At 45.6% G+C, this 27,561-nt stretch overlaps 2 protein-coding genes and 1 non-coding gene across 4 annotated transcripts; 1 reads left to right on the top strand and 2 right to left on the bottom strand.

Moving 5' to 3' along the window:
* The first annotated feature begins 1,234 nt into the window (after nt 1–1,234).
* On the top strand, nt 1,235–12,639 carry GAMT (guanidinoacetate N-methyltransferase). Of its 2 annotated transcripts, XM_066635091.1 has the most exons (7): nt 1,235–1,569; nt 4,224–4,369; nt 5,505–5,568; nt 6,549–6,616; nt 7,185–7,295; nt 8,029–8,196; nt 9,090–9,177. In XM_066635091.1, the coding sequence occupies exons 1-6, from the start codon at nt 1,386–1,388 to the stop codon at nt 8,185–8,187; spliced, it is 732 nt and encodes a 243-aa protein (XP_066491188.1). In that variant the 5' UTR covers nt 1,235–1,385; the 3' UTR covers nt 8,188–8,196; nt 9,090–9,177. The 2 variants fall into 2 exon arrangements, with proteins under 2 accessions (XP_066491188.1, XP_066491189.1); XM_066635092.1 differs by lacking the exon at nt 8,029–8,196 and having other exon boundaries at nt 9,090–12,639.
* On the bottom strand, nt 10,034–25,561 carry NDUFS7 (NADH:ubiquinone oxidoreductase core subunit S7). Its single transcript, XM_066635094.1, has 8 exons — nt 25,482–25,561; nt 22,658–22,694; nt 20,878–20,946; nt 18,023–18,140; nt 15,249–15,428; nt 11,823–11,869; nt 10,911–10,999; nt 10,034–10,276 (listed from the first exon to the last, which is right to left on the bottom strand). The coding sequence occupies exons 1-8, from the start codon at nt 25,504–25,506 to the stop codon at nt 10,179–10,181; spliced, it is 663 nt and encodes a 220-aa protein (XP_066491191.1). The 5' UTR covers nt 25,507–25,561; the 3' UTR covers nt 10,034–10,178.
* Nucleotides 25,562–26,323: 762 nt separating this feature from the next.
* On the bottom strand, nt 26,324–26,397 carry TRNAN-GUU (transfer RNA asparagine (anticodon GUU)). The gene has a single exon. It is a non-coding gene; the product is annotated as a tRNA-Asn (tRNA).
* Between the last annotated feature and the right edge of the window lie 1,164 nt (nt 26,398–27,561).

The raw sequence follows: 27,561 nt of genomic DNA, 5'->3' as shown, positions 1-27,561 counted from the left end.
CTTTTGAGCTCTGGTGTAGCTACAATGCAGCCCCGTGGTGAGGGAACACATGTTCCCATACTTTGAGAAGGTCCCAATGACTGACCCTCCGCACAGGATACCGTGCACACCCCACTGGCACAACTGCACCAGCACTGGAAAACTGTATAGGAATGGGCCCTTAGAGCCCAATCCTATGCATGTCTCCTCAGAAGCCAGTCCTCATATTGAGCCAATCCATTGCTCCACCTAGTATTGCACTAATGGGGAGCAGCTCTCTGGGAGGGTGGGGGTATTTCCCAGCTCTGCGTGGAAATGCTGCCAGGGATTGAATTTAGGATCTCCTCCATACAAAGCATGAGCCCTACCACTGAGTTACAGACCCATCCCCATAAGGCAGTTCAGAACAGTGACATGTGCAGGGTGACCAGAGAGAATGGGGGACAGAGTGCCTGTACCTTTAACCACTGTATAGAAGAGGGAATTTGGCAGGTGCAGCTTTTTAAACCCTTCCATGTTGAGCTGCACCTGCCCAAATTGCCTAGTCTATACAGTGGTTAAAGGTACAGGCACTCTGTCCCCCAATGTATCTGGTCACCCTAGACATGTGGCGGTTGGGGAGGCAGGTGAGGCAGAACCTCCCTTCGAAAAGTGCTGCCACCATGGGAGGTGTGCAAACACACACAACCCACATACTCTTGCACACCTACCACAGTGGTGGTGCTTTTCGAAGGACTATGGCAGGGAGGCTCTGCGTCACCTGCTTCCCCAACCATCACAGGTCACTGATTCAGAATGTTTGTTACACTTTTAATCTAAATAGCACAATTTCTCTTGTATGGGACACAATTTAGAATATCAGACTGCTAGGCTAGGCATACCTCTGGTCTGATCCAGCAGAGCAGCCATTTTCAACCACTGTGCTGTGGCACACAGGTGTGCCGCAGGAATTTGGGGAAGGTCATTTATTAATAGGGCCAATGGGAGATGTGAGCCCCACTGGCAGCATGGTGTGCTTTGTCAGTTGTCAACAACCTGGTGGTGTGCCTTGCCCGTTTTAGTGCCTTTTCAGTGCGCCGTGAGATGAAAAAGGTTGAAAATCACTGCAGCAGAGCAATACGTAAACATTTACAGCCATAATGATCTACCTAGGAGTAGCAGTTATGTTCTGCTTGTATTTCTCCAGCAGGTGTCCTCCTCTTTCCCACTCTGAAGATGGGCGTCCCTAAGAGTCCCCCTCCCCTTTTCACTTCAGATCAACTGCCCCTTTTTAACCCTCAGCTGCAAGCTCAGCTTTTCCCTGCCTTATCTATTTAGAGCCTGCTCAGAGTCCAGGAGATTCCTTTCTAGATTTTTCTCTTCTCTGCTTAAAACTTTTCTTCCCCTGCCATTTAGAACTGAGAGCCATGACTTCCTCTAAAGCAAGTTGCCCTATTTTTCTGGAAGGAGAAAACTGCAAGTCCTCTTGGAAAGAGGCCACTGCAGGCTACAATCAAACAGATACCCATTTAGAGATAATGGGGAAGCCAGTTATGGAGCGTTGGGAGACCCCTTATATGCATTCACTTGCCTCTGTGGCTGCATCTAAAGGTAAGATAACAGTATTTGTATATTGCTTTTCCCATGTATTGTCACATGTACTGTATTTTTCACATGCACTGTGATCCTTATAACAACTGCATAAGGGAAATGTTACTATTTCCAAATTGCAAGTGATATTGAGAGGGAATACCTTGCCTACTGAGTTTGTGGCAGAGGTGAGATTTGAACCAGGGAAGTCCTGATTCTTGCAATGCAGACCTGTAGATATGTTTTCAGAAATGAGCTCCATGGAATTCAAAGGAGCTTACTCCCAGGTAAGTGTGTATAGGACTGCAGTCTTAGGAACCAGTTCTATCCAAGTTTCCAGCCTTATGCAGCTGTGCCAAAAGGGTCCTGTGGTGGAAGAGCAGTCATGGAGGCCTACTCAAGATAAGGAAATACTTGTTGCTTTATCTCAGGGCTGCATTGCAGCTGCATCAGTGCTGGAAACCTGGATAGGCTTGAGCCCTTAGTCCCACCAGCTAGCATAGTGTAGTGAGTGGTATTAGTGATTATGTTAGTTCAGGTCGGCACATTTTCTCTGGTCAATCTTTTGAGAGTGGACAGACCTGTCTGGATATCTGCAGCCATGTCACAGTCTTTCTCTGATTCAAGGTCATAAACTTTGCCTGTTTTTAAAGCGAAGTTATTTTTGTCATCTTCTATCCGATCTTCAGTTGTTCATTCAATCCTTTTTGGTGTCATCTTGTGACAGTGAGTTCCACAGGTTAATTGGGCTAGTGCGTTGAGCAAAGCTGCAGGCTCTCAACTTCCTATCTTTTCCATTGGCTAGTTCTGTCACCCACTCAAGAGCACCGCTCATTTGAGAAGTGGAGGGTGGCTTGGTTTGTTTTGGCAGGGATTTGAACTGAATCTAAACTCAAGTCACTTCAGAGAAGTTTTTCAGTGAGTCAAAAACTGAACCTAAACCTCAACTTTTGGTTGCCTGTAATCTGATCCAAGTCCTTGAATGCAAAAAATGAGAATCTCTTTAAAATATGTTGCATTGCTGCTTTTCCCCTATAGGTGCTGTTTGTTGTTATTACTTTTTTATAGTAGTTGATCTGAACGGCCAACTCCAACTGTTTTTATTGATTTTGTTATAAGTTTCCATAAAAACACCAATAATGGGCATTTGTCTTAGCAAAGGAAAGGCAGGATATAAATTTTTTAAAATAAATTTATGTAGTAGTTGACCAATCAGGTACCCACCTTGTAATGGTGTGAATCATGTTTTAATTTTCCTGGATGGCTTTCATGTTCTATGTATTTGGTTGGTACAAGTCTTCTTTTTTTTAAGTTGAAATGTTTTCCTCAAGCAAAATAGTTATTGTCTTAGTTTTTGAAAGTTCCATTGCAGCCAAACAAGTTTGGCATGATTCTGCATGAAGTGCATTGGAACCGGTTCAAAGCTTCTGAACTGGTGATGAAACCACTCATTGAACTGAACTGGAGAGTTAAAGAAATACAAATGGATCTGAACCAGAATCAAACCCACATTTTTAATAGTTCAGCTCCCTGATCTGGGATACTGTTACCTCAATTGCTTTTAATCATTTCTTTGTGCCTGTTGAAAAAGCCTTGCTGGTGAGAGCAATGCTGGGGGCCTCCCAACTGCTGCTTGCAATGCAGCTGGGTTAAGAATAGCCACACTCTGAAATATCTCCTGATTGAACACTTGTGGGTTTGCTTCAGGGGAGGAATTGTTTCCTAACAGCTGCAAACTGAGGCTCCAGATAAGAATGTAAGGAGAGCTGTGTTGGATAGAAACTGCCTCCATGTCAAGTAGCAAGCCAAGTAGCCTTAAAAGCTGAGAGGTGAGGTGTGGAGCAGCTTGGCCTTCTATTGAGTCAGCAATAAGAGCCAGAGGTTCTACTTAGTTATTATGGGTCGTTGTAAAACTCTTCCTCTTTGAGTATACCTGGTCCTTTTTCAAGTCATCTGGTGGCAACAAGTTCCACAAGTTACTGATGAATCATGTGTCATTTCACTATTTTGTTGATCTTGAATCTCCTGCCTGTCCCTTTAATTGGAGGACTCCTGGTTTAGTGTCAGTGGGAGCAGTTTTCCCCCCTCTCTTACATCTATATTCTCCACACCATGTCTAATTTTGTAAACCTCTATCATGTTGTCCCTACCCCCTGCCAAGGTTTTTTCTTCTATGCTCCGAAGCCCAAAAACAAAAGCCCTAAACCTTTCTTTTTCAGCAAATTTACTCTATTCTGATTATGATGGTTTCTTAGTTTCTTAGATACTCAACCTTTTAAAAATATAACTTTCCCAAGATGGTTTACAGAGAGAAATACAAATTTAGAAATGCAGTCATCAATTAAAAAGCAAAATAATGACATTGGATTAAACTGGATTTTTATGCTGATCTGTTTTAAGAACCCATCAGCAATAAAACATCTTGTAGAATACAGAAGTTTTCAGAGCCTATTTAAATGGCAAGAGAAGGGTCCTGAGAGAGTGCCCTGAGGAAAGAATTCTGAAGTTACAGAGCCACCACCAAAAAGGCTCTGTCTTGGGTAACCACTAGTGGGATACTTCCCTAAATGTATCTTTCAAATGGAAGCAGGAAAACCTGCTGTTGCAAGCCATCCCTCTAATCAGCTGGGACTTTCATGGTTGCTAATCAGAACTCCTTTTCTCATGTTGCCCAGGAGGCCGAGTTCTAGAAGTGGGGTTTGGGATGGCCATTGCTGCCACCAAGATTGAAGAGTTTAATATTGAAGAGCACTGGATTATAGAGTGCAATGATGGCGTCTTCCAGCGTCTACAGGAGTGGGCCAAAATTCAGCCGCATAAGGTACAAAGGTGGAGAATGATAAGAGGAACTCCAGGGCTGCAATGAGAGGATGACTGGCTGAGTGGGACTGCCACTACCCTATGGGGATATTTCAGCCCCTTTCCCTGATTTTGCCATAGGCAGGGAGTGAGAAAAAAAAATCCAAGCGGCTCTAGCCTCTTCTTAAATGAAAATGTCTTAAGCGTTGTTCAGATTTGTGGAAACCTTATTTCTTAAGCTGTAACTAGTGAATTGGAGGCAACTTGAGCTTCCAAAGACAAGGGGGATCTAGGGCACCCCCAAGCTATGAACCTAATTGTATGGGAGGAGCCCAACCTTATTGAAGACCAACTTCCTGAACAATACCTCTTCCCTGTTAGTCCAGTCTGTTACTCAGCCCAGGCATGGATTTAACCATTCCACTACCAAACCGGAGATAGATATAAAGGGGAATTAAAATTGGATGTCATCAGCAAATTGATATGTTGCTCCAATTCCTTAGTTTATGTACTTGAAACCACTGAAATTAACCTGGGTAACCAGAAAAACCTTGCAAGCCCAGCAGTGTAACTATTATGGGGCCAAATGGGTCCCCTAGCACTACTTTCTGGCATGACAAAAGCAGGCTGTAACTCAGTAGTGGAACATCTGCTCTGAATGCAGAAGATCCTAGGTTCAATCCTTGGCATGGCAGGTACAAGGATCTTAAGACTCTTTCTAAGATGCTGGAGAGCCGCTGCCAGTCAGAGTAGACAATACTATACTGAGCTGGATGGACCAAAATTCTGCCTTAGTAGAAGTCGGCTCCATATGAAAAGTGATGTTCAAGGTATGTGAGCCTTTCACACTCACTCTCTTAATTCCCATCACTGATGGCCACCCTAGGGCTCCTTATCCAGAGGGTTACACTGGTTTAAGTTTGCCATGTAGACAGTCTGCAGGACTATTTGCTCTTCTCCAGCATGGACTTGCTTTAAGCATTAAGGCTTCTGCTCAGAGGCTGCTCTTTTTTGCACTCAGGAACTAAAGCAGGCTCAACTCTAACCAAACAGAATTGCATAAACAGTTCAAGAAGTTTCCAGCTGCTGAGTTGGTCTATGTTTGGTCACTCATTGACCAGATCTTTGCATACCTCACTTCTGCTTTTGTCCCCAAGGTCGTCCCCTTGAAGGGGTTGTGGGAGGACATTGTCCCGACACTGCCCAAGGAACACTTTGATGGTAAGTAAGAACGTTCCTGTTCCATCTACCACTCACCTTCACCCAAACTGTTCAGAAATTCAGAGACTGACATTGTTATCCATAGTGGCTAGTTCCTCACATTCTCTTTTTTCAGCCAGAGTGGAACTCAAGGACTATGCAGACAAAGAGGTGCTGCTATGCTAAACAGAGACAAGCTCAATTATTAGCTTTTCCTACTGGCTCTATAAGATTATAGTAAACCTATGATTGTAGGCACCTCAGGGCAAGAACCTGCCCTATTATACTTCCTAATGAACCCTGTACATTAACAGTACTATATGTAAATATCATAATCCACAAGGGGCAAAAGCCATTCTACTCCAAGAAACCAGGATCACCAGAGGCTTAGTCCCTTCCTTAACGGAAAGCCACAGAGATAAAGCAGCTTTTTGTCCCTCGCCCTAGAAGATGCCACAGGATCTTTTGCAGGGTTCAGGCTTTATCAGCTCCTCCTTCACTATATAGTAGATAAATATTAGGAGCTTAAGCTATATTGGAGTTCTCATTATATGCTACATATATGAGACAGGCAGAAAGAGAATGAATGAAAGCTAGGGGCTATAATCTTGCCAGGGTTTTTTTTGGACAGTAGCTGGATGAGTAATGGGGTGGTGGTAGGATGCATCTCCTAAGGAAAACACTTAGGATGGTGGTGCTAAATTACCTTTTTAAATTGGCTCTCACAAATCCTAGAACACTTGTGGGGAAATCTCAGCCAGGCATCCAATATTTGGGATCCACATGTTAGAACTTGGCTTAGACCAGTCAGGATCTGAAAGTCAGTATGAAGAATACATATCTCATGCTTGGTGGATGCACTGAAGCCTGTTGGGCACAACAGCTGCTTGCTATACAATTCTTTTTCACAGGAAGAGTCTGCTAGCCATTTGTGAGGATATTCCAGTTTTGGTTCCCCTATAGAAATTCAGATGCTTAAAGTTGTGGGCTTTCCCTGACAGGAATCCTCTATGACACCTATCCGCTGACAGAAGACACCTGGCACACACACCAATTTGGCTTCATCAAGGTGAGACATGGCTGCCTTTCTGTTTTTAAATAAAATGCCCAGTTTCTTAAGATAGCAGAGAATCAAAGCATTTGAGTAATGCCTGGGGGCTTCTTGGATGCCAGAGAGGTGGCTTTACTGGACTTTCAGAGCCTTGTATAACTTCAAGTGGTGACTTAACAGTGCGATCTAATACATAGACACTTGGGAGTTAAGACCCACTTTCAGTGGGATTTTTTCCTAGATTAGTATGCATCAGATTGCAGCCTAAGTGATACAATACAAGCTTACTGGTAGAGCATAGGCCATGCATGCAGAAGATCTGTTTAATTCCTGGCATCTACAGCTGGCAGGGCTGGGAAAGACCTCACTCTCTCCATAATCTTGGCAAACTGCTACTAGTCACACAACATTGGGCTAGATGTACCAGTTTGACTTGATAACTTGACTTAGCAGCATCTTTCAGTTTATATGATTCCTTGTTGGGCTTCGTCTTGCCTGGATGCTTTTCCTCCCAATAGATGGTGACACCAAAAAATGTCCAGCTTCTAGGGCCTAGAAACAACGTGCTCTTTCTCTGTCATTGCAGGAACATGCATTTCACCTACTAAAACCAGGTGGGGTGCTCACTTATTGCAACCTGACATCATGGGGTGAACTGCTGAAAGGCAAGTACTCTGACATCGAGAAGATGTTTCAGGTGAGAAAATACTGGGCCTATAGTTCTGATTGTACCATGGTGCTGACACATTTTGGCCAGCAGAAGACTGGGTTGCAAAAATAAGAACCAGGGCTAGGTGAGGATTGTAGTCTGGTTCTCTGTAGGTGGATCCACATCATATGTATGCTGATTTAATAATTGTTTCTCTACTTGCTAGACAACAGGAGGCAAGCCATGCTAGTAAAAATAAAATAAAGCCACTGGTTTGTAGTGCTGATATCTTTTGTTGAACTTTTTTGTTGAAAAGTATATAAATATCTGCTGAGTTGGTTTTTTAAAAAGATGCTTTTGGCTTTTTTTCATCTTCATCCCACTTTAGTTTCAAGAATGTCCTGGCCTTGTTTTTTCAAGCGCATTAGCAGCTGGGAATCTTGATTGCATTAGGAATCTTTATTTGTCCTTTTATTTCCAAATCACCTGTGCATGTGCAGTTTTCTGCACCATTCAATTGTTTCAGTTTATTCCAGCCTTTTCTTCAGTGACATGCACATGGGCATTAACACTATAAAAACAAGCTTGCATCTGCAATGCTTGCACCTACAGCAGTCACCCAATTAGATTAAATTGTAGCCAATTAAGCCAATGATGTAAACTTACGCATAACTAATATGAGGGGAGGCCAAAAAGTTGTTACCCTCACCATGATCCAGATGTGCTAGGGATCTGAAATTTGGTCCACTGACTTTTCCTTTTCTACATCTCCATCTCATAGGGCCACACACTTCTAACATTTGTGGAACAGTCCTTTAATTCCATTGTTGTAGAAGTCTGCAGATTTGGAGGCAAACCAGCTCTCCAAAGCAGTAATGATCTTAATTGTGGAAACATCTTTCTTATGTTTTTTCATATTTGGAAACGGCAAGAAGTCTGAAGGTGCCAGGTCAGGAGAATGCTTGTTCATGTATAAGATGTTATACACTCCCTACTAACGTTCACCTCCCTAGCTATGAAATTAACAGTCACTTGTATATCTTAAAATACTAGCTGCTCAACTTTTGCCACCACAGTTGTTTCAGTGGCTGTTGATGGATGGCCTTCTCTTGGGTCATCTTGTAGACTGGCACAACCACATTTGAATTCAATCATTGACAGTTTCATATGATGGACATTCCTCACCACACACAGCTGACATCTTTTCATGGATTGTGCAGATTTCCCTTGAAGATGGAGGAATAGTTATCACAACTCGCTATTAGGTTTTGTTCAGCCTGACACCTTTGCCTACTCTTGTGGTTCTAACTCTGGTTTAATAAGACCTGTAATGCCAAAAACTGACATGCATATTATGAAGGTCCACAGCTATAATTGTGTAAAATTAGATATCTAGCACACTTAAATGCAGTGAGGGTAAGAACTTTTTCACCTCCCCTTGTACAATCATTTTGAAGGAAAAGTGAAAGACTGTCTTCAGGTGATGCATGTGGATATTGTTGCAGATGCCATTTTAGAAGAGGGATTCCCTCCTGCATGAAAGTGCCTCTTATGATGCCTACTGTCATTAAATAGTACACATAAATGTTGCAGCAAGTGCCATATTAGAGATATTGTCCTGTGCCTGTCACCTGCGCTTTATTATTACTACTGGTGTGTGTGTATATACACGTTTTTCAACTAAAGTACTTATCTGCAAATCAAACATTTTTAGAATTGTATTGCCCAAATGATTGGTAATGCCTCTTTAATCAATTGCAGTGATTTAAAGAATCACCATGCCATTGCTTGTTTCACATACAAGCCAGACTTCCTTTGACCTTAAACTGTTGTCTTCCTTAGGAAACGCAAATTCCACACCTTGTGGAGGCTGGATTCAAGAAAGAGAACATCCATACCTCCATCATGGACATATCTCCCCCGGCTGACTGCAGATATTATTCCTTCTCCAAGATGATCACTCCCACCCTCATCAAGTAAATTGTAGCCCCCTCCCTAATGCAGTCACACCAACTCCTATGGGGGAGAGAAAAGCAGAAAAACTACTATCACCAAAAGACTGGGTCTAAACCACTAAACAGAGGAGAGGATGGGGAGGTACTCTCTTTAGCATCTGGAAAACTGAACAGAATTGTTTAAGAACTGCTTAGTGCAAAATAATTCATTCTAACCTTTTTTCCAAAATGTGTCTCTTCTAATCCATATCACTGCAGTTGGGCTACAGGTAGTCTCAACATATGAAGCTGCCTTTTATCATGTCAGACCATTGGCTCATCTAGCCCAGTGTTGGTTGCTTTGCTGGCAGCAGTTCCCTAAAGTCCTAAGCAGAGAAGCATCTTTTCCCTACTTGCTGCCTGATCTTTTAACTGGACACATACAGTTTTAACTGGACACATATGCTTTACCACTGAGCTAAGTCCTTCAACCTCAAGGTCTGAGTCTACTTGATCCAATAATAGATGCTTCTTCCAATGGTTAAGAAGCACTACTGTTGGACACAATGTGGCAATTCTGAAAATCATGAAGTTTCTAGTTCATGGTGATGAACTTGGAGCCATCTGCCTTGTGCACTGTGAAGTTTCTAGTTCATGGTGATGAACTTGGAGCCATCTGGCTTGTGCACTGTGCAGCCCCAGAAGCCAAATGTAATAAGGGATAGGAATGAATCAACCGCTTCAAGTAGTCTACATAGCTTCTCTGTTTAAGTGTAACTTTAGGGATACAGTGATGGAATGGGAGAGGAGCTGCTTTGATCAGGACACTGAGAAATGGAAAACAAGAGGAGCTTAGAACCAATATATATCCAAGTTTATTGGGAAAGTTTGTGCAAAGTGGTTTAAAGTGTGCGCTATAGATTACAATCAGGGCCACTAGCATTGAGCCAGTGGCTTATAAATACACAACTTTTTCAGGTACTATTTCTGTAACATGCTATTTCCGGTACCAGATCTGGAGCCTCTTCTCACGCTTGATCTTCTTCTGGAGCTGCAAGATCCCATAGAGGAGAGCCTCAGCTGTAGGTGGGCAGCCTGTGGAGGAGGGACACAGAAGTTTAAACACTTCTATCCTAAGCTTTCTACTCCTCTTGGGCAGGCACACCCAGACCTGAGCTATGGCATAAGAGGTGGTACATGTCTGTGTTCTCCCATGGGGCATTAGCATGACTGCAGTCAGAATAATTAAGGGCTGGAATTCAGTGCACCAGAATTATTGGAATTGTAAATCAAGAGCATAGGAAAACCTCTAGGCAGTGGTTCTCAAACTTTCCTACCCAGTGATCAACCTTTACTATGGAGTTTGGCAACCTAGAAGTTTCGGCAGTGATGTGATATGTCTTCACCAAAACTTCTGGGCTGCAGAGCTTTCACATTTTTTAAAAATGCAAAAAGCCTGCCATGGGAGCTTCTGCACAGCAGTCTTCAGCCCATTCCGGGCCTTGTCCCATCATGTTCTTGATGAGAAGTGTGTTTTTGTCAGTGAGGACACAATGCACCCAGGCCAGAGACTGCTGTGCATGCAATAGAAAGCAAAAGCTTAGCAACCCAGAAGTTTTGGTGGGGTGGCAGGCGCCATTATGCAAACCACCAAAAAATAGGTCATAACCCACAGTTTGAGAAACACTTCTCTAGGCTGATTTGTTTTTACTTTTATATGTTTGTTTACCGGGAACATAGATGTCCACAGGCACAATCCGGTCACAACCGCGCACCACAGAGTAAGAATAATGATAGTAGCCACCACCATTGGCACAACTGAAAAAGCAGAAACATTCTTTTAAAAAAAGTTATAGCTACAAACAGAAGAAGTAAAGCAACATCCTCCAACTCTGAACAGCTATATAAACATGGGTATTATACCAGCGATTTTCAATCTTTTGCCTCTCACAGCATACTGACAGGGCCCTAAAATTTTTAGGGCACACCAGCAGTTTGACAATTGACAAAGCACACTGTGCTGCCAGCAGGGGGCTCACATAGCAAAAAGCCCTATTAATAAATTACCCTCCCCCAACTCCCTGCACCATACCTGTGGACAATCTGCTGCATACCAGTGTGCCATAGCATGCTGGGTTAAAAATCACTGTATGATACAATTATACCTCCCATAATGCAACTTCCTTTAGTGCTGATTTGTTACAGCACCTTGGCTCAGTGTGATTAGTAGCCATAGCTCAGTGGCAGAGAATCTGCTTTGCCCTGGGGTTCAGTTCTTAATCTTCAGGGAAAAAGATCACATGTTAAGAATTGCTTAACATGGGGAATATGGGGAATTGCTACCAGTCAGAGTACATGGTGCTGACTAGCTGCACTATGGTTTTAATATGTGCAAGGCTGCTTCATGTGTTGGGGAGAGCCCACAGCTCAGTTGCAGAGCTTTGTATGAAGAAGATCCCAGGTTCAATTGGCAGCATCTCCAAGTGACTGGGAGCAATACTGAGCTAGATGGACCAAACTTCTTGACTCAGTAGCTTCGTATAATGGTAACAGTAATGTGTACAAACTATGAAAACATGAGTTCTGTGACTTGGCTTGAATATGCATATGACTATGAAATATTAAGAACCAGATACTTTACCTCCCCATAGACACAACATAACGTGGCTCAGGCATCTGGTCGTATACCTACCAAGACAAAAAACATAAACTTTACACTCTGAACTTCCTTCTGTTAGAGGCCGTCAGGCTACAACACTCCCAGAAATCAGAATCATTCTGATGAAAATGACTGAGTGTCCAGTTTGCAGAGGCAGCAGACTAGGGTCATGAGGTTAGATTGAGCAGCTTTTGATATACTAAGAAGGTGCCCATGGTTAACTGCGCAGTTGTTATTATACAAATATTGATGAACAGTGGCGCCACTAGGGTTCGCGTCACCCACATGCAGTGGGCGGGGCAACACCCCAGGTGGTGGGCATGGTGATGTACCATCACTCCGCCTCCACTGGTTTTTTGGCTGTACCTTTTGATAGAACAAAGATAGAACACATGCTGCATGAAATTACGCATTGATTGATATATAACATGCTGGTATTATTCCTCCAAACTGTGATTTTAGTGATTTTGATCACAAGTGGTGTCACCCCCCCCCAAGGGTGTCAACTTACTAACACCTTATTGCAGCAGTTCTCAAACTTTTAGCACTGGGACCCACTTTTTAGAATGACAATCTGTCCAAGTCCCACCAGAAGTGATGTCATGGTGGAAGTAACATCATCAGGCAAATTAAAATAAATAAATATAAATAATTAAAGTAAAACAAATAATTAAATTTATTTATTTATTTATTTGTTGGATTTGTATTCCGCCTTTCTCCCCGAAGGGCACCCAAGGCGGCTAACAATCAAGTTAAAAAATACAGATAGACATTAAAAATACAAAACATTTAAAAACAATTAAAAACATAAGATACATAGCAGCGTAAGTTATAAATTTATAAAAACAGCCCTTATGGTGCCTCGAAGACGTTCCTGAATAAAAAAGTCTTCAGGCCCCGCCAGAACGCTAGTAATGAGGAAGCTGCTCTCAATTCAAAGGGGAGGGAATTCCATAGTGCAGGTGCCACCACCAAAAAGGCCCTATTTCTGGCCGCCATTCCCTTCACCAATGACGGCACAACCAACAGGGCCCCTTCTGATGACCTTAGAGAACGGACCGGATTATACGGAAGAAGGCGGTCTCTCAAATACGCTGGTCCCAAGCCATTTAGGGCTTTAAAGGTCATAACCAGCACCTTGAATTCAGCCCGGAAACGAATGGGCAGCCAGTGCAGCCACTGGAATAGCGGCGTGATGAGTCAAACAGCCGACCCCCAGCAACCACATGAGCCGCTGCATTCTGCACTAGTTGTAGCTTCCGGACCGTCCTCGGGGCAGCCACACAGAGTGCGTTACAATAATCTAATCTTGATGTCACTATGGCATGGACCACCGTGGCCAGATCTGCTTGAGACAGGTACGGCAAAGGCGCCCCTGGCCACAGCTGACACCTGGGCATCCAGGAGGAGCTGTGAGTCCAGGAGAACCCCCAAGCTGCGAACCTGCTCTTTCAGGGGGAGTGCAACCCCATTCAGAGCAGGGCGATAGTCCAGCACCCGCATCGTGGATTTCTGCACCAGGAGGACCTCTGTCTTGTCCGGATTTAATCTCAGCTTGTTTGCCCTCATCCAGATCCCAACTGCCTCCAGGCAGCGCTCCAGGACAGAGACAGCCACCCTGGAGTCAGGTGGAAAGGAGAGATAGAGCTGAGTGTCATCAGCATACTGATGGCATCCAACTCCAAATTCCCGGATGACCTCTCCCAGCGTTTTCATGTAGATGTTAAACAACATGGGGGACAATATAGAACCCTGTGGCACCCCACACCTCAAGGGCCCGGGGTGCCGGAGTCCCCCATTACTACCATCTGGGACCTGTCGGCCAAGAAGGACCGGAACCACTGCAAAACAGTGCCCCTGATCCCCACCTTGGCCAACCGTCCCAGAAGGACACCATGGTCAATGGTGTGGAAAGCCGCTGAGAGGTCCAAAAGGACTAGCAAGGATGCACTCCCTCCGTCTAGTCCTCGGCATAGGTCATCCACCAAGGTGACCAAGGCTGTCTCCGTCCTGAAGCCAGGCCTGAAGCCAGATTGAAAGGGATCCAGATAAATCTGGATCCAGGGATCCAGATTAAATAAACAGAAGCCAGCCCTGTTCCACCAAGTGAATTTCCTATGTAGGCTGCCTGCAATAAGACCCCCCACCCCCTCCAAAATCAGTAAGGTTTTCAGTCCCACCCAGTGCCCAGTTCAATTTAACAACTTCTGTTTAAACCAGATCACTGTCAGGATCCACCTGGCTTTGCAAGTCTTAAAAAGGTTCACCTTATCAGTTGAAGCCTCTGTTCTGATCATTTTTAGTGGGGGGGGGGGGGGAGACTGCTTTCTGGAGCACTTGTTTAACTCCAGGTGCATAGGATCAGAACCATTCTGGTAGCCTTGCACTTTCCTTCACCTGATCTTCCACATCAGCCAAGACATGTTTGCTTACTCGAAAGTAAACACAACTGTGAGGCTTAGTTTCGCTTTCCATAGGGCGCAATACATTCATCTGCTTGGAGGGAGGAACTTCCTTCTCAGGTGTTTTTGGGGGCTGCATTCATTGGATCAGGACCATTCTGGTGTCATTGGATTCCTCTCAGCCTGCCCTTTCCGACGCACTAAGGCAGGCTCACCTACTCACGAGTAAACGTGCAATACGGCTCACTTTCCATAGGGATCCATGCATTTTTTGTTCTCCAGTTTTTTTGGCCACAACTTTTGATAGAAAGGAGATATTTCACTCTGGGTTTTTGCATTGCATTCTGCTCGAAATTCCGCATCCAATGGTATATAATATGATGGGGTTACTCCTAACCACCACAATTTTAGCATATCACCTTCCCCAGTGCGCGTCACCCCCCCATGCACGTCACCCTGTGCGGCCCGCACCCCCCCGCGTGACGCCACTGTTGATGAATACTGCAAAGTGCAAGAGAGTTTCCCTCCTGCAGGCGATTGGGAAATGCCTCTTCTGAGATGATGCCTGCTATGACATGCACGTGCAGATGGCAGGCATCACCTTCGAAGTGCCATTCTCCTTTTTCTCTCACACAGGAGGCAATGTTTCATCTAAGAATTGTTTGGGATTTCCTGGCTCATGTTTCTGTCTCCTCACCAGTACTCTGCAGTAAATCTGAGCTGCTGGTTGTGACTTCGAGGTGAATATGGACACACTTGCTGCTGGCCTTATTCTCCTCCCACTTTGCATCATAGTCCTCCCCACCCCCATTTTATCCCCACAACAAACCTGTGAAGTAGGCTAGGCTGTGAGAGTGTGACTAGTTAAAGCCACCCACTGAGCTGGGACTTGATCCTTGGTCTCCCAAATTCTAATCTGATCACTATACTAATTAAACCAACACTTGGCATATGCTCACAGTTTCTTTCCCCTCCACCCTGGACTGAGCATCAGCATTACACATACCTTCCTGAGGGCAGGTGCCATCTTGTTAGTCAATGTGCCTGCCACAATCATGACATCAGCCTGCCGGGGACTGGCTCTGAAGACCACGCCGAAGCGATCCATGTCGTAGCGGGGAGCAGCCATGTGCATCATCTCGACAGCGCAACAGGCCAAGCCGAACGTCATTGGCCACAGGGAGCTCTAGGGAAGCACTGCAGAAAATTAATGGCACTAGCCCATCAAGAGCATGATATCACCTTTCCTCTCTCCCAATCACCTGAATACCTATCAGGCAGCCCTGAAACATTGGGAGAAAATAAGCAGACCATATTTCCCCTAAGTTTTCAGGGCTGCCTGAAAACTGTTGAAGAGTTTTAATTTGTTCTAATTATAAACAGAAAAATGAGGTGGGGGGAAGAGGAATAAATCTATAAGTACTAGGAGTGATACAGATGGATCTCACAAGACCTTTCTAAGTCCTGTATTATTCTGTCTCCAAGAGACTAGTCAGATGAGGCGAAGCAGAACATAGGGGATGCAGCTATCTCTTGTTTGTTCCCAGCATGTGGTCCTAAGGCATGTTGTCTCTGAACATGAAGGTTCCACTACCAGGACCAAGCTAGATGCAACACTGGGGAGTGACAAAAAGCATAATAGCAGCTGCTTTGCTGTTTTCCGTGGCAGGGCAAAAAGGAGATTGAGGGATTGGTGGGGAATAGAATTTCAATCAGGTAAACCACCAAGGAGAGGGGGATGATTTAAGCTCCCCCCAAACCCATGATTCCATCTGAATTGGGCTTCCCCATGGACAGTCCAATTTTTTTTTTTTAATGCAGGAGATCCAATTCCTTGTAAGTCCCTTCCAACTCTATGATTCATGGATCTCCCACATCACATCTAGTTTCACCTTTACTTATCATAGTCCAGAGCCATTACTAAGACCTGTCCTCTATGAATTAATCTAATACTTTTGTATTACAAACTATTGTATTCACAACATCCTGTGATGAGTTTCACAGGTTAATTCAATTGTAAGAAAAAGGAGGAAATGCTCAGTAGGTACACCAGGTACCCTATAGGAAGGGACTATTACATGGGCAGGCTTGCTGCGGGACAGAAGTTCATTATAATCTTTGAGTGCTTCCAATTCAAAAGTTCTGGGATCAGCCCTTCCTGACATAAGAACAACTGTGTTACTCTGTTTCTTGATTCAAATTCTTAGGACAGCGTGAGATTCAACCTTAAATCAATAACTGCCTCCATTATTCTGAGGGCCAAAAATTTGCTCATTCCAATTGTATTATCCAAAGCTAAAAAATGTGAAGCATTTGAAGCATGATGCATCCTTGGGCTCTGGCCAGGATGTTGTGATGTCACAAAGCATTTGCAAGTCTTCCAGCTGCTAAGGGCGTGGAACTTCCAGCAACAGAATACTCACAATTCAATCAGCACGAAAAGCAAAAGATAAGAACATAAGAACATAAGAACAGCCCCACTGGATCAGGCCATAGGCCCATCTAGTCCAGCTTCCTGTATCTCACAGCGGCCCACCAAATGCCCCAGGGAGCACACCAGATAACAGGAGACCTCATCCTGGTGCCCTCCCCTGCATCTGGCATTCTGACATAACCCATTTCTAAAATCAGGAGGTTGCGCATACACATCATGGCTTGTACCCCATAATGGATTTTTCCTCCAGAAACTTGTCCAATCCCCTTTTAAAGGTGTCTAGGCTAGACGCCAGCACCACATCCTGTGGCAAGGAGTTCCACAGACCGACCACACGCTGAGTAAATAAATATTTTCTTTTGTCTGTCATAACCCGCCCAACACTCAATTTTAGTGGATGTCCCCTGGTTCTGGTATTATGTGAGAGTGTAAAGAACATCTCCCTATCCACTCTGTCCATCCCCTGCATAATTTTGTATGTCTCAATCATGTCCCCCCTCAAGTGTCTCTTTTCTAGGCTGAAGAGGCCCAAACGCCGTAGCCTTTCCTCATAAGGAAGGTGCCCCAGCCCCGTAATCATCTTAGTCGCTCTCTTTTGCACCTTTTCCATTTCCACTATGTCTTTTTTGAGATGCGGCGACCAGAACTGGACACAATACTCCAGGTGTGGCCTTACCATCGATTTGTACAACGGCATTATAATACTAGCTGTTTTGTTCTCAATACCCTTCCTAATGATCCCAAGCATAGAATTGGCCTTCTTCACTGCCACTGCACATTGGGTCGACACTTTCATCGACCTGTCCACCACCACCCCAAGATCTCTCTCCTGATCTGTCACAGACAGCTCAGAACCCATCAGCCTATATCTAAAGTTTTGATTTTTTGCCCCAATGTGCATGACTTTACACTTACTGACATTGAAGCGCATCTGCCATTTTGCTGCCCATTCTGCCATTCTGGAGAGATCCTTCTGGAGCTCCTCACAATCACTTCTGGTCTTTACCACTTGGAAAAGTTTGGTGTCGTCTGCAAACTTAGCCACTTCACTGCTCAACCCTGTCTCCAGGTCATTTATGAAGAGGTTGAAAAGCACCGGTCCCAGGACAGATCCTGGTTTGGTGGTGAAGATCGGTTTGGTGGTGAAACATCAGGCAGAGGCCCAACAGACAGGTGGGCAGAGTTAAACAGCCAAATTCTTGGCTACAGGTTTAGCATTTTTCTTCATGTCTCAGCCTCATTGAATTTGAGGGGGAAGAAGGCAGAATACCCTGCCTTCAATTCAGGGGAGACAAGCTGTAGCCTGTAAGTGGAAAAAGGGTAGATGGATAAACCCTTTCACTCACCCGACGAGCCCAGTTGATCAAGTCATCCAACTTGGTGATGACATACTCTCCTCGGCTGCTGGGGAGGGAGGTCTTCTTTTGAACAATAGCAGAGCTTTTCTTCTGGACCTGAACAGAACTATGGTACACACAAAGTGCAGTCAGAACACAAATCTAGTCAACAGTGCAAGTTAACTTCAGCTCCTGTTAACACTCCCAACTCCTCTGAAGAATATAAGAAGAGCAACGTTGGATCAGACCAATGACTCATCCACCCAGTATTCTGTTCTTTCAGTGGTCAACCTGATGCCTCACTGAGAGACTCATAAGCAAGCATGAAGGCAATCACTCCTATATTCCCAGTAACCGGGATGTAGAGGCAGATTGTCTTTGAACCAGGAGAATTTATTTTTTTAAGCTTTCATTGCCAGTAGCCATCAACAGACCTAAAATATGGATTGCACTGCTGGCTCAGACCAAAGGTCCACCTGTGGACAATGAGTTTCTTCCAGGAAGCCCACAACTGGGTCCATGAAGGCAAGAGGCTTTCTCTGCTGATGCTCCACAGGAACTAGGATTCTGTCATGTTGCTTTTCAACACAATAGCCTCCATCTAGCCATCTCTATGAAGTCACCCAATTCCCTTTTAAGGTCATCTAGGCCAGTGTCCGTAACCACCTCTCATGGTGACAAATTCCATGTAAGAATTCTGCACTGTGTGAAGAAGTCCTTCCATTTTTCTGTCATGACATCCCTGCCCATTAATTTTATTTAAGGATTCAGAGTTCTAGCTTCATATTAGATGGAGAAAAGCTTCTCTTTATCAAGCTTTCTCCACATCTTGCATCATCTATCATATCCCCCTCTTGGTTACCTTTTTTTTTCTGAACTTATACCACACACATCCTTAAAAACCCCGCTATATTCTTTCCTTGTAGGGAAGATACGGTCACTCCCAATCAGTCTAGTTCTATGTGCCCTACCACTGAACCATAATGGCCACCAGTACCAACTGCATTTATATCGAGTAAGATCCTTGATCCATCTAGCTCCATCTTAGAATCCTAGAACTGAAAGGGACTTACAAATCATCATCCAACCCTCTCCCAGTGCAGGCTATCCACAATTAAGACATTTCTGATAGATGGCTATCCAGCCTCTTCTTAAAGGCCTCCAATGATGAACAGTCTACTACACTGATTTGTAGTAGAGCTGCTCTCCAGGGTGTCAGAGAAGGGCCTTTCCTAGGAGATGACAAGGTCTGAACCTGGGACCTTTTGCATGCAAAGCAGATACCTCAACACTGAGCCACAACTTCATCAGTGGCAATGGGCAAGCTGTCTTTCAGGGAAGATCATCACCTGCTGTTAAGAATCATCTCATGGAAGTTAAAAACCCCAGATAACCTTCTGCTTAATCCAGAACACCTACAAAAATCCCACTGCTGAAGAGGACGTGGGAGGCAAGTCCGTCACCCTTGTCACGACTCCAAACAGTATAATAATAATAATAATAATAATAATAGTACAGGTGTTTCATGTCATGTTGACAACCTTCAGTCTTGAAAGACTATGGTATCGCGCTCTGAAAGGTGGTTCTGGAACAGCGTCTAGTGTGGCTGAAAAGGCCAATTTGGGAGTGACAATCCCTTCAACACCAGGAGCAAGTGCAGTCTGTCCCTGGTCTGTCTCCATGGCTATGGGCCTTCCTTCTTTGCCTCTTTGCCTCAGACTATTGGCAAAGTGTCTCTTCAAACTGGGAAAGGCCATGCTGCACAGCCTGCCTCCAAGCGGGCCGCTCAGAGATCAGGATTTCCCACTTGTTGAGGTCCACTCCTAAGGTCTTCAGATCCCTCTTGCAGATGTCCTTGTATCACAGCTGTGGTCTACCTGTAGGGCGCTTTCCTTGCACGAGTTCTCCATAGAGGAGATCCTTTGGGATCCGGCCATCATCCATTCTCACGACATGACCAAGCCAACGCAGGCGTCTCTGTTTCAGTAGTGCGTACATGCTAGGGATTCCAGCACGTTCCAGGACTGTGTTGTTTGGAACTTTGTCCTGCCAGGTGATGCCGAGAATGCGTTGGAGGCAGCGCATGTGGAAAGTGTTCAGTTTCCTCTCCTGTTGTGAGCGAAGAGTCCATGACTCGCTGCAGTACAGAAGTGTACTCAGGACGCAAGCTCTGTAGACCTGGATCTTGGTATGTTCCGTCAGCTTCTTGTTGGACCAGACTCTCTTTGTGAGTCTGGAAAACGTGGTAGCTGCTTAACCGATGCGTTTGTTTAGCTCGGTATCGAGAGAAAGAGTGTCGGAGATCGTTGAGCCAAGGTACGCAAAGTCATGGACAACCTCCAGTTCATGTACAGAGATTGTAATGCAGGGAGGTATTTATATACCGCCTTTCTTGGTCGTCAGATTTCTCCTCAGACTTTAATTCAAGGCGGTTTACATAGGCAGACTGTTCTAAATCCCCGTAGGGATTATTACAATTGAAGAAAGGTTCTATCTTTCAAGAACCGCACAACATTTCAGATGGATCTTTTGTGGTCTGTTATCACTTTCTGGCCTCCAGATTCCTCCCACGCAGGCTGACAAGCAGCTCCTTCCCTCTCCAAGAGCAGATGGAATAACTCGGCTTGTCAGCTGCTTCAAGGTCTCGCCATTCATGGCCTCGAACTGGCGAACTTCGGATGTTATCTTCAGGTAAATGGAGGCTCAACCCTCTAGACCAGACCTCCTGCCTGGTCTCATAAAATAACGTGGCCAAGAGTGGGTCAGCCCCAGCAACCTGCCCACACAAAATGGCAGGTGGACCCCATCCCCAAGTACATAATAAGACCCATTGGAAGAAAGAAATTCAGAAGACTTAAACTTACCTGTCCGCTCTGTCTGTCACAGGTGTCTGGTGCAGAGAGGAAGCAGGGGTAACAGACGTCACAACAGGCCTATTAAATGGGAGAACTGTCAATGCTCATGGTCGAAGTTAAATAAAACTAACGTTTATGGAGAGGGCCGCTGGTGCATGGTACTATTCCTCCTAATCCATCCTATCCTGGACATATATCGCCTTATATCAAATTGGATCCATGGTCATATAGCTCAGTACAGTCTACATTAGGGGTCTCCAAACATTTTGGCCAGAGGTCCGCATGAAATATCTGGTGCAGTGCTGAGGGCTGAGAAAAAATTTAAATATAAAATTTAAATAAATAAAGTAAAGATGGGACTTAGATGAATGAAAAAATGAATGAGTGGGCTTTTACTCAGCCTCTCTGGCCCTTAGAACATCCTCCAGATGCAATCAGAGCACAGCTCTGGTCATGTTCAGTTGAGAGGGCCAGAGGCTTTCTGGGGACAAGAGGCTGGCCACAGGCCGGATAGAGGCTCACTGCGGGCCGATCTGGTCCCCAGGCTGGGGTTTGAAGACCCCTGGTCTACACTGATTAGCACAAGCTCTCTAGAGTTTCAAAGTGAGGGATCTTTCTTGGTCCTACACAAGACTGAATCTGGGACCTTTTAAATGCAAAGCAGATGCTCCAGCACTAATTTGGGCCTTGCCCTTCCCCTTGATTTGTCCCAAATTGAGAATCTCATCAACTCAAAACTGATTTGGTCCATTGACCAAATTATATTTGATCATGTATTTTTAGAAATATTCATTAGAACCAAAAATGATACTCCAATTATCTCCAGGGAATAATATCCACCATGACTGCAAAAGCAAATTAGTTAACTTATTGCAAAACAATGACATTTAACTTTTTTAAAATAAACTGGTAACAAATTATTAGAAATCTTTGAACAGAGGGGAGATTTCTTTAAATGTGAATGATTTGCTGGAAAATGATATGCTGGATGAGCCCCAAGTTAAGTGGAGTTAACATGGACATGAAACAAAGAAATACCAAGTACTTTTTTTTAAGTCCGTTGTTTTGAGAAGGCAATAGGCCAGCGCTTTTCAACCAGCGGTAGGTGAGGTGTTGTCCAGTAGTATGCAAGGGTCCGCAGCGCCATGATGTCCGCAGCGCAACATCACTTCTGAGTTTGGTGAAGAAGCAACAGCTCCGAGCAAAGCAGAGAAGCAGTCACTCTGCCCTGTTCTGCGGCCACTACAAGCTTTAGCTTTGCTGCTATGCTCTCACAAAAACAGGGCCAGCGACTGCTTCTTGGAGCAAAGAAGTGACCATTCCAAGCTTTGTGAACCTGAAAGTGATGTCACAGCCCCTGGTATTTTAGGTATTGGTGGTACTTAAAACAATTACAATGTGAGAAGTGGAATATCAGGAGAAAGAGGTTGAAAAACACTGAAATAGGCCAATTCTTTAACAATTATCAGCATTGGGGCATTATGTAATTTTTGAGAACAGGAGGGCAATTTACACATCTGACTGATCACTTGATCATTATGCCAATCCTAACTGGTCCAACAGTGAGCTAGTGGAATAAGGCTGGGATTTCCTGTCAGAACCAATTGCCCCAACCCAACATAGGCAGCCCACAGAGCACCACATTCCATTTCCACCTTAACAAATGAACAATTGCGAACCGCAAAGCCGATCTACGAATTCAAGCCCCCAATTTTTATTTTCTCCATGAGTTCATTGTACTAAAGATATCATTTTCAAATGTTAGATGCCACTAAAGGCATACACTTACCTCAAACGGAATAAGCCACGTGAGGCCAAGCAAGAAACTGAAAATAAACCAAAAAAATACACATTTATTTCAATGATAGGTTTAACTGCAGCTGACTACATCTGATGTTACTAGGATATAAAGGTGCTCAAGGCAACTGCAGGGTTTTTCATAGGATCAGCTTGCCCATATTCCTCCCCACCTCTCCCTGCAAACTGGCTAACAGCAAGATATATTGAAACCAGGACAGCCAAGACCATATTAGCTCAGCGCCTGTGTGCCTGTTCTCCACTTGCTATCTTTTAAGGACTAATTCCCATCCGACTCCCTATCACCACTTCCATTCATCATCTTTTGAATACAGAGTTCATGTTCTCTCCCCCGCAACTTGATACCTCTCAAGCAAGCTAACAATTCTGTGCAAGAAAAGCAACTGTCTCCTACACCCTTCCCAACAAACCAAGGGATAATTGGCTTTTTTCCCATTATTACAAATTCTACCTTCAAAGCAGTTTAAAATATCATTTAAAACATATTGTTCATAAAAACCTTAAGACCCAGCCATAATTAAAATGAGTTCCAACAGAGGAGAAAAAAGCCTCAGAAAAAGCCTGTTGAAAGAGCCTTCAATCTCTGGCAAAATACTGGCAGAAAGGAAGACAGTCACACATGACAAGGCAAGGAATTCCACATTTTTGGAGCCACCACTGAGAAACCCTTGCAAGTCTGAGGGCCCAATCCGATCCAATTTTCCAGTGCCGGTGCTACTGTGCCTATGGGGTATGCACTGCTTCCTGTGTTGGGGATGCAGTCACAGAGGCCTCCTGAGGTACAGGAACATTTGTTATCTTACCCCAGGATTGCATTGTGGTTGCACCGGTTCTGGAAAGTTGGATAGGATTGGGCCCTAAGAACTTAATTCATATCCCTCCTCAAAAAGCATGTTTTCTGTGAAGTCTTTGTCATAGCCTCCTAGTTTCAAGTGAAGTCTACATACTGTTAACTGAACTGTTTGATCAGATTCAACTCCCTTCATCCATATCTAGTTACAGACTTTAAGCCCCTCAGTGCAGGGATCCATAGTGCTATATTAAAATAAACACAGTACATATTTTTCCATATGTTTGCCATTGCTTCAGTCTTCCTACCTTTCCTCTGTTCTTGCCTCTGTATAAAATTTTAGCTTGTAAGCCCTTCAGGAGAGGGACCTGGCTCACTTTGTAAAGTGCCATGCACATAGATAGCAATATCTATAACAGATACAGGATGGTATCATGGTTCTGGTGTTGGACTTAGACCTGGAAAGATCCAGGATCAAATCCCCATTCAGCCATGGAGCTTCCTGGGTGACCTTGGGCCAGTCACTATCTCTCAGCCTCACCTACCTCACAGGATTGTTGTGAGAACAAAAGGAAGGAACCACCTACAGCACACTGAGCTCCCTGGGGCTCCCTTGCCATATAAAAAATGTGAAAAATAAATCATATTTCAATAACAAATACTTCATTATTAGTCACATTCTTCACAACAAGATACCTAAAGCAATGTACAGTGAACAAATGGTTAAATACAGTTAGCCCCTGCTAACTGGATAAGAGGCACTTTTTCCAAGGGGGTGCTCCTCTTTTATTTAGCAGGGCCTCTTTTATTTAGCAATTATACAGTAACTGGCCCTCCTTACCCCAGCAGTGTCTTTTCTAGTGGCTTCTGCTGGTGTTCTTATATATCATTTTAGACTGTGAGCCCTTTTGGGCAGGGAGCCATTAGTTATTTGATTTTTCTCTGTAAACCGCTTTGTGAACTTTTCACTGAAAAGCGGTATATAAATACTGTTAATAATAATGATTTCAAAAAACAGCAGATCTTGATCTCACTTTCTTAGCCAATTCCATAAGGCCTAGTGCCAATTCCTGACAGAACAGTAACACTGTGTTCATACTGAATACGTTTATACTGTAGTATATTAGATTGTTATGGGGGATGTCTACCTGATTAAAAAAGGGTAGTTTGGGGATGTGCGATGGGTGGGGAGGCAGGTGAGGCAGAGCCTCTCCACTGGAGTCCTTTGAAAAGCGCCGCCGCCGTGGGAGGCGCCCAAGCACCCACAACCCACGCGCAGAGCGAGCAGAGCAGTGACTGCAGAGCACGACTGCAGAGCACGTGGGTTGTGGGTGCTTGAACCTCTCCCATGGCAGTGGCGCTTTTCAAAGGACTCCAGTGGAGAAGCTCTGCCTCACTTGCTGAGTGCATGTGGGTGCTTGGCTGCCTCCCACGGCGGCAGTGCTTTTTGAAGGACTCCAGTGGAGAGGCTCTGCCTCACTTGCGGAGTGCATGGGTTGTGGGTGACTGGGTGCCTCCCAAGGCAGTGGTGCTTTTCAAAGGACTCCAGTGGAGAGGCTCTGCCTCACCTGCACATGAGTTGCGGGTGCCTCCCACGGCCATAGTGCTGCGTTTTTCAAAGGACTCCAGTGGAGAGGCTCTGCCTCACCTGCAGAATGTGTGGGTTGTGGGTGCCTCCCGAGGCGGCGGTACTTTTCGGACGACTCTGGTGGGGAGGCTCGGCCTCATCTCCCACTGCATGTCCCTGGTGGATGTATACACTGATGCGCGTTCCCTTCCCGCCTGGCGGTGCTGACGGGCGTGGGCCTTTCGAGGGCAGCGCAGGGGCCTGGGCAGCGCTGCTGCCCTCAGAAGGGACTGCCTCAAGCGCTGGGCTCCAGCCCCTCCCCAGCGATCTCCATCCCGGGGTCCTCCTCCTGCTGCTGCCGCCCCTCTCCAGGCAGGCGCTTTTGCAGGCTCCCCCCTCCCCGCGACATGCCCCCCGCGACGCTCTGCTCGCACTCACCAGGTAGAGCGGCGGCGGCGGCCATGCTGGCGTCCTCCCCTCCCCACCTCCCCTCCCGCAGCCCTTCAAGCCACCTTTGCCTCTAGGAGCGCGGCTCTGCCCGGTGCCAGCCCGAAAACACTCCGGGTGGGAACCGCGCCGGCCTCCCAGTGTTCCTCGAGACAGAGGCGCGAGGAGCTGCACTGCCCCCTGGCGGGCGTGGAAGGAGCAGACAGGCACGGGGGTGGCTGAACGATTCATTCCACTCCATTCTGACACTGTGGGTCGGGACCCACTAGGTGGGCCCCCATTATTTTAGTACATCAGACTTGATGCCGCCGTGGTATGTGACTGCATTTGGGGAGACCCTGGGAGGCTCTGCCTCACCTGCCTCCCCACCCGCTGCACGTCCCTGCTTTGCACCCCTTCTAGCTACGCCACTGCAAAGGATCGCTCTGCCTCTGCGTTCTCCATTCTTCCGCCGTGGGGCGCCGCTGCCTCCCGCAAACCCCCCCCCCCGTGCCTGTTAAACAGAAGAGTGCATAGGGAGGTTGGGGCGCATTTCCTCTGCGTTGCTTGCAGGAGGCTGGCCAAGGAATGTTTGCAGGAGGGGCTTGAGCTTGTTTGCAACAAGGCTTGAGCTTAGCCGGAGGGACGTGCCTCCTTCCAGAGGTGCTGCCCCCTTTGTGCCAGTGCAGGCACCTTTACGGTGGGTCTCACCCTCTCGAGAGCACCTGGAGAAGAAATCACAAAGTCTCAATGGGAGGCTCTTTGGTCACGTGTCTTGCAACTGTCTGTCGTCAAGGTGTGTTCCCCTCCCCAGCTTATTTTTAAAGGAACAGTGAGAAAAAGATGAGCTTTCCCGTCCCTGGGTGGGCTCGAACCACCAACCTTTCGGTTAACAGCCGAACGCGCTAACCGATTGCGCCACAGAGACCCAGCTGCCTCAGCTCTTTCTGCGGCTGCCCTTAGAAATCAGGAATTGCAAGCAGGCGTCGCCCAAAGCTACTGAACGAGGGTATCAGTAGAAAGTGGCCAGCAGAAATGCTTTTATTTGCTTAGATGTACATTTTGCATACATTCACAAATGGTTTGCAGCTGACTGAGGATGCAATCCTATGCACACTTTCCTGGGAGTAAGGCCTATTGGACATACTGGGACTTACCTCTGAGTAGGCTTGTGCCCACAGAGCCCAATTCTATGCCAGTCTACTCAGAACTTTCATTTTAGACAATGGGGCTTACTCTCAGGGCAGTGTGCATGGGATTGCAGCCTAAGTTCTGAAGCACACAAGACAGCACTCTCCCCTGAATATTCACTGCTACTCCTGTTCCAGGATTTGGAGCACTTACACAGGACTCAGGGCCCAATCCTATCTAACTTTCCAGTGCAGCAATGCAGCCCCAAAGAAAGGGAACAAACATCATCTCACCTGGAGGAGACCTCTGTGATCACACCCCTACCACAGGATGCAGTGCATGTCCCATTGGCACAACTGCGCCAGCATTAGAAAATTGGATAGGACTGGGCCCTCATTTCTTGCTGAGCCACAAAGCTTGCTTGAGGGCTAAACCTCCTTGTTTAGAGACAGGCAGGCCTCTGACTGCCAGTTGCTGTGGAGGCAAACAACATGGGAGATGTTGTTGGCTTCATGTCCTCCTGTGGGTTGGGCCAGCTGATCAGTGAGAACAACTGAGGTGGTTGCCTCAGGCAGCAGTGGCAAGGGGTGCCCACCACTGTTTGCCCACTCACCTCCACTGCTGCTGCAGCAGCAGCTCCTCTCACTCCCTATATTGGAAAAAGAGGCACCTAGTCAAAGAGAGTCTCTTACACTTTGGTGTTTCTCAACCAGTAGTACAGGTACCACCAGTAGTACTTGAGGTGGTGACTGGTGGTACTTGCCAGGGCCCCAGACAACTGCCATCTGGTAGCAAGATCAGGAACATGTCACAAATAGCAATAGGAGGCTTGGTAGGCAGAGCTCCAAAGCATGCTTTTCTGCACTTGAAAAAGCCCTCCCTGAGCTTCTTACTAGTGTTTGTCACATCACACCTGACCTCCAACCCAGAAGTAACTGACAATTATTTCATTGCCAGTTAC

Source organism: Tiliqua scincoides, chromosome 8 (genome assembly GCF_035046505.1).
Source record: "Tiliqua scincoides isolate rTilSci1 chromosome 8, rTilSci1.hap2, whole genome shotgun sequence".
Taxonomy (NCBI): domain Eukaryota; kingdom Metazoa; phylum Chordata; class Lepidosauria; order Squamata; family Scincidae; genus Tiliqua; species Tiliqua scincoides.
Note: the sequence above shows the minus strand (reverse complement) of the source record. Positions and strands in the feature narration are given on the sequence as shown.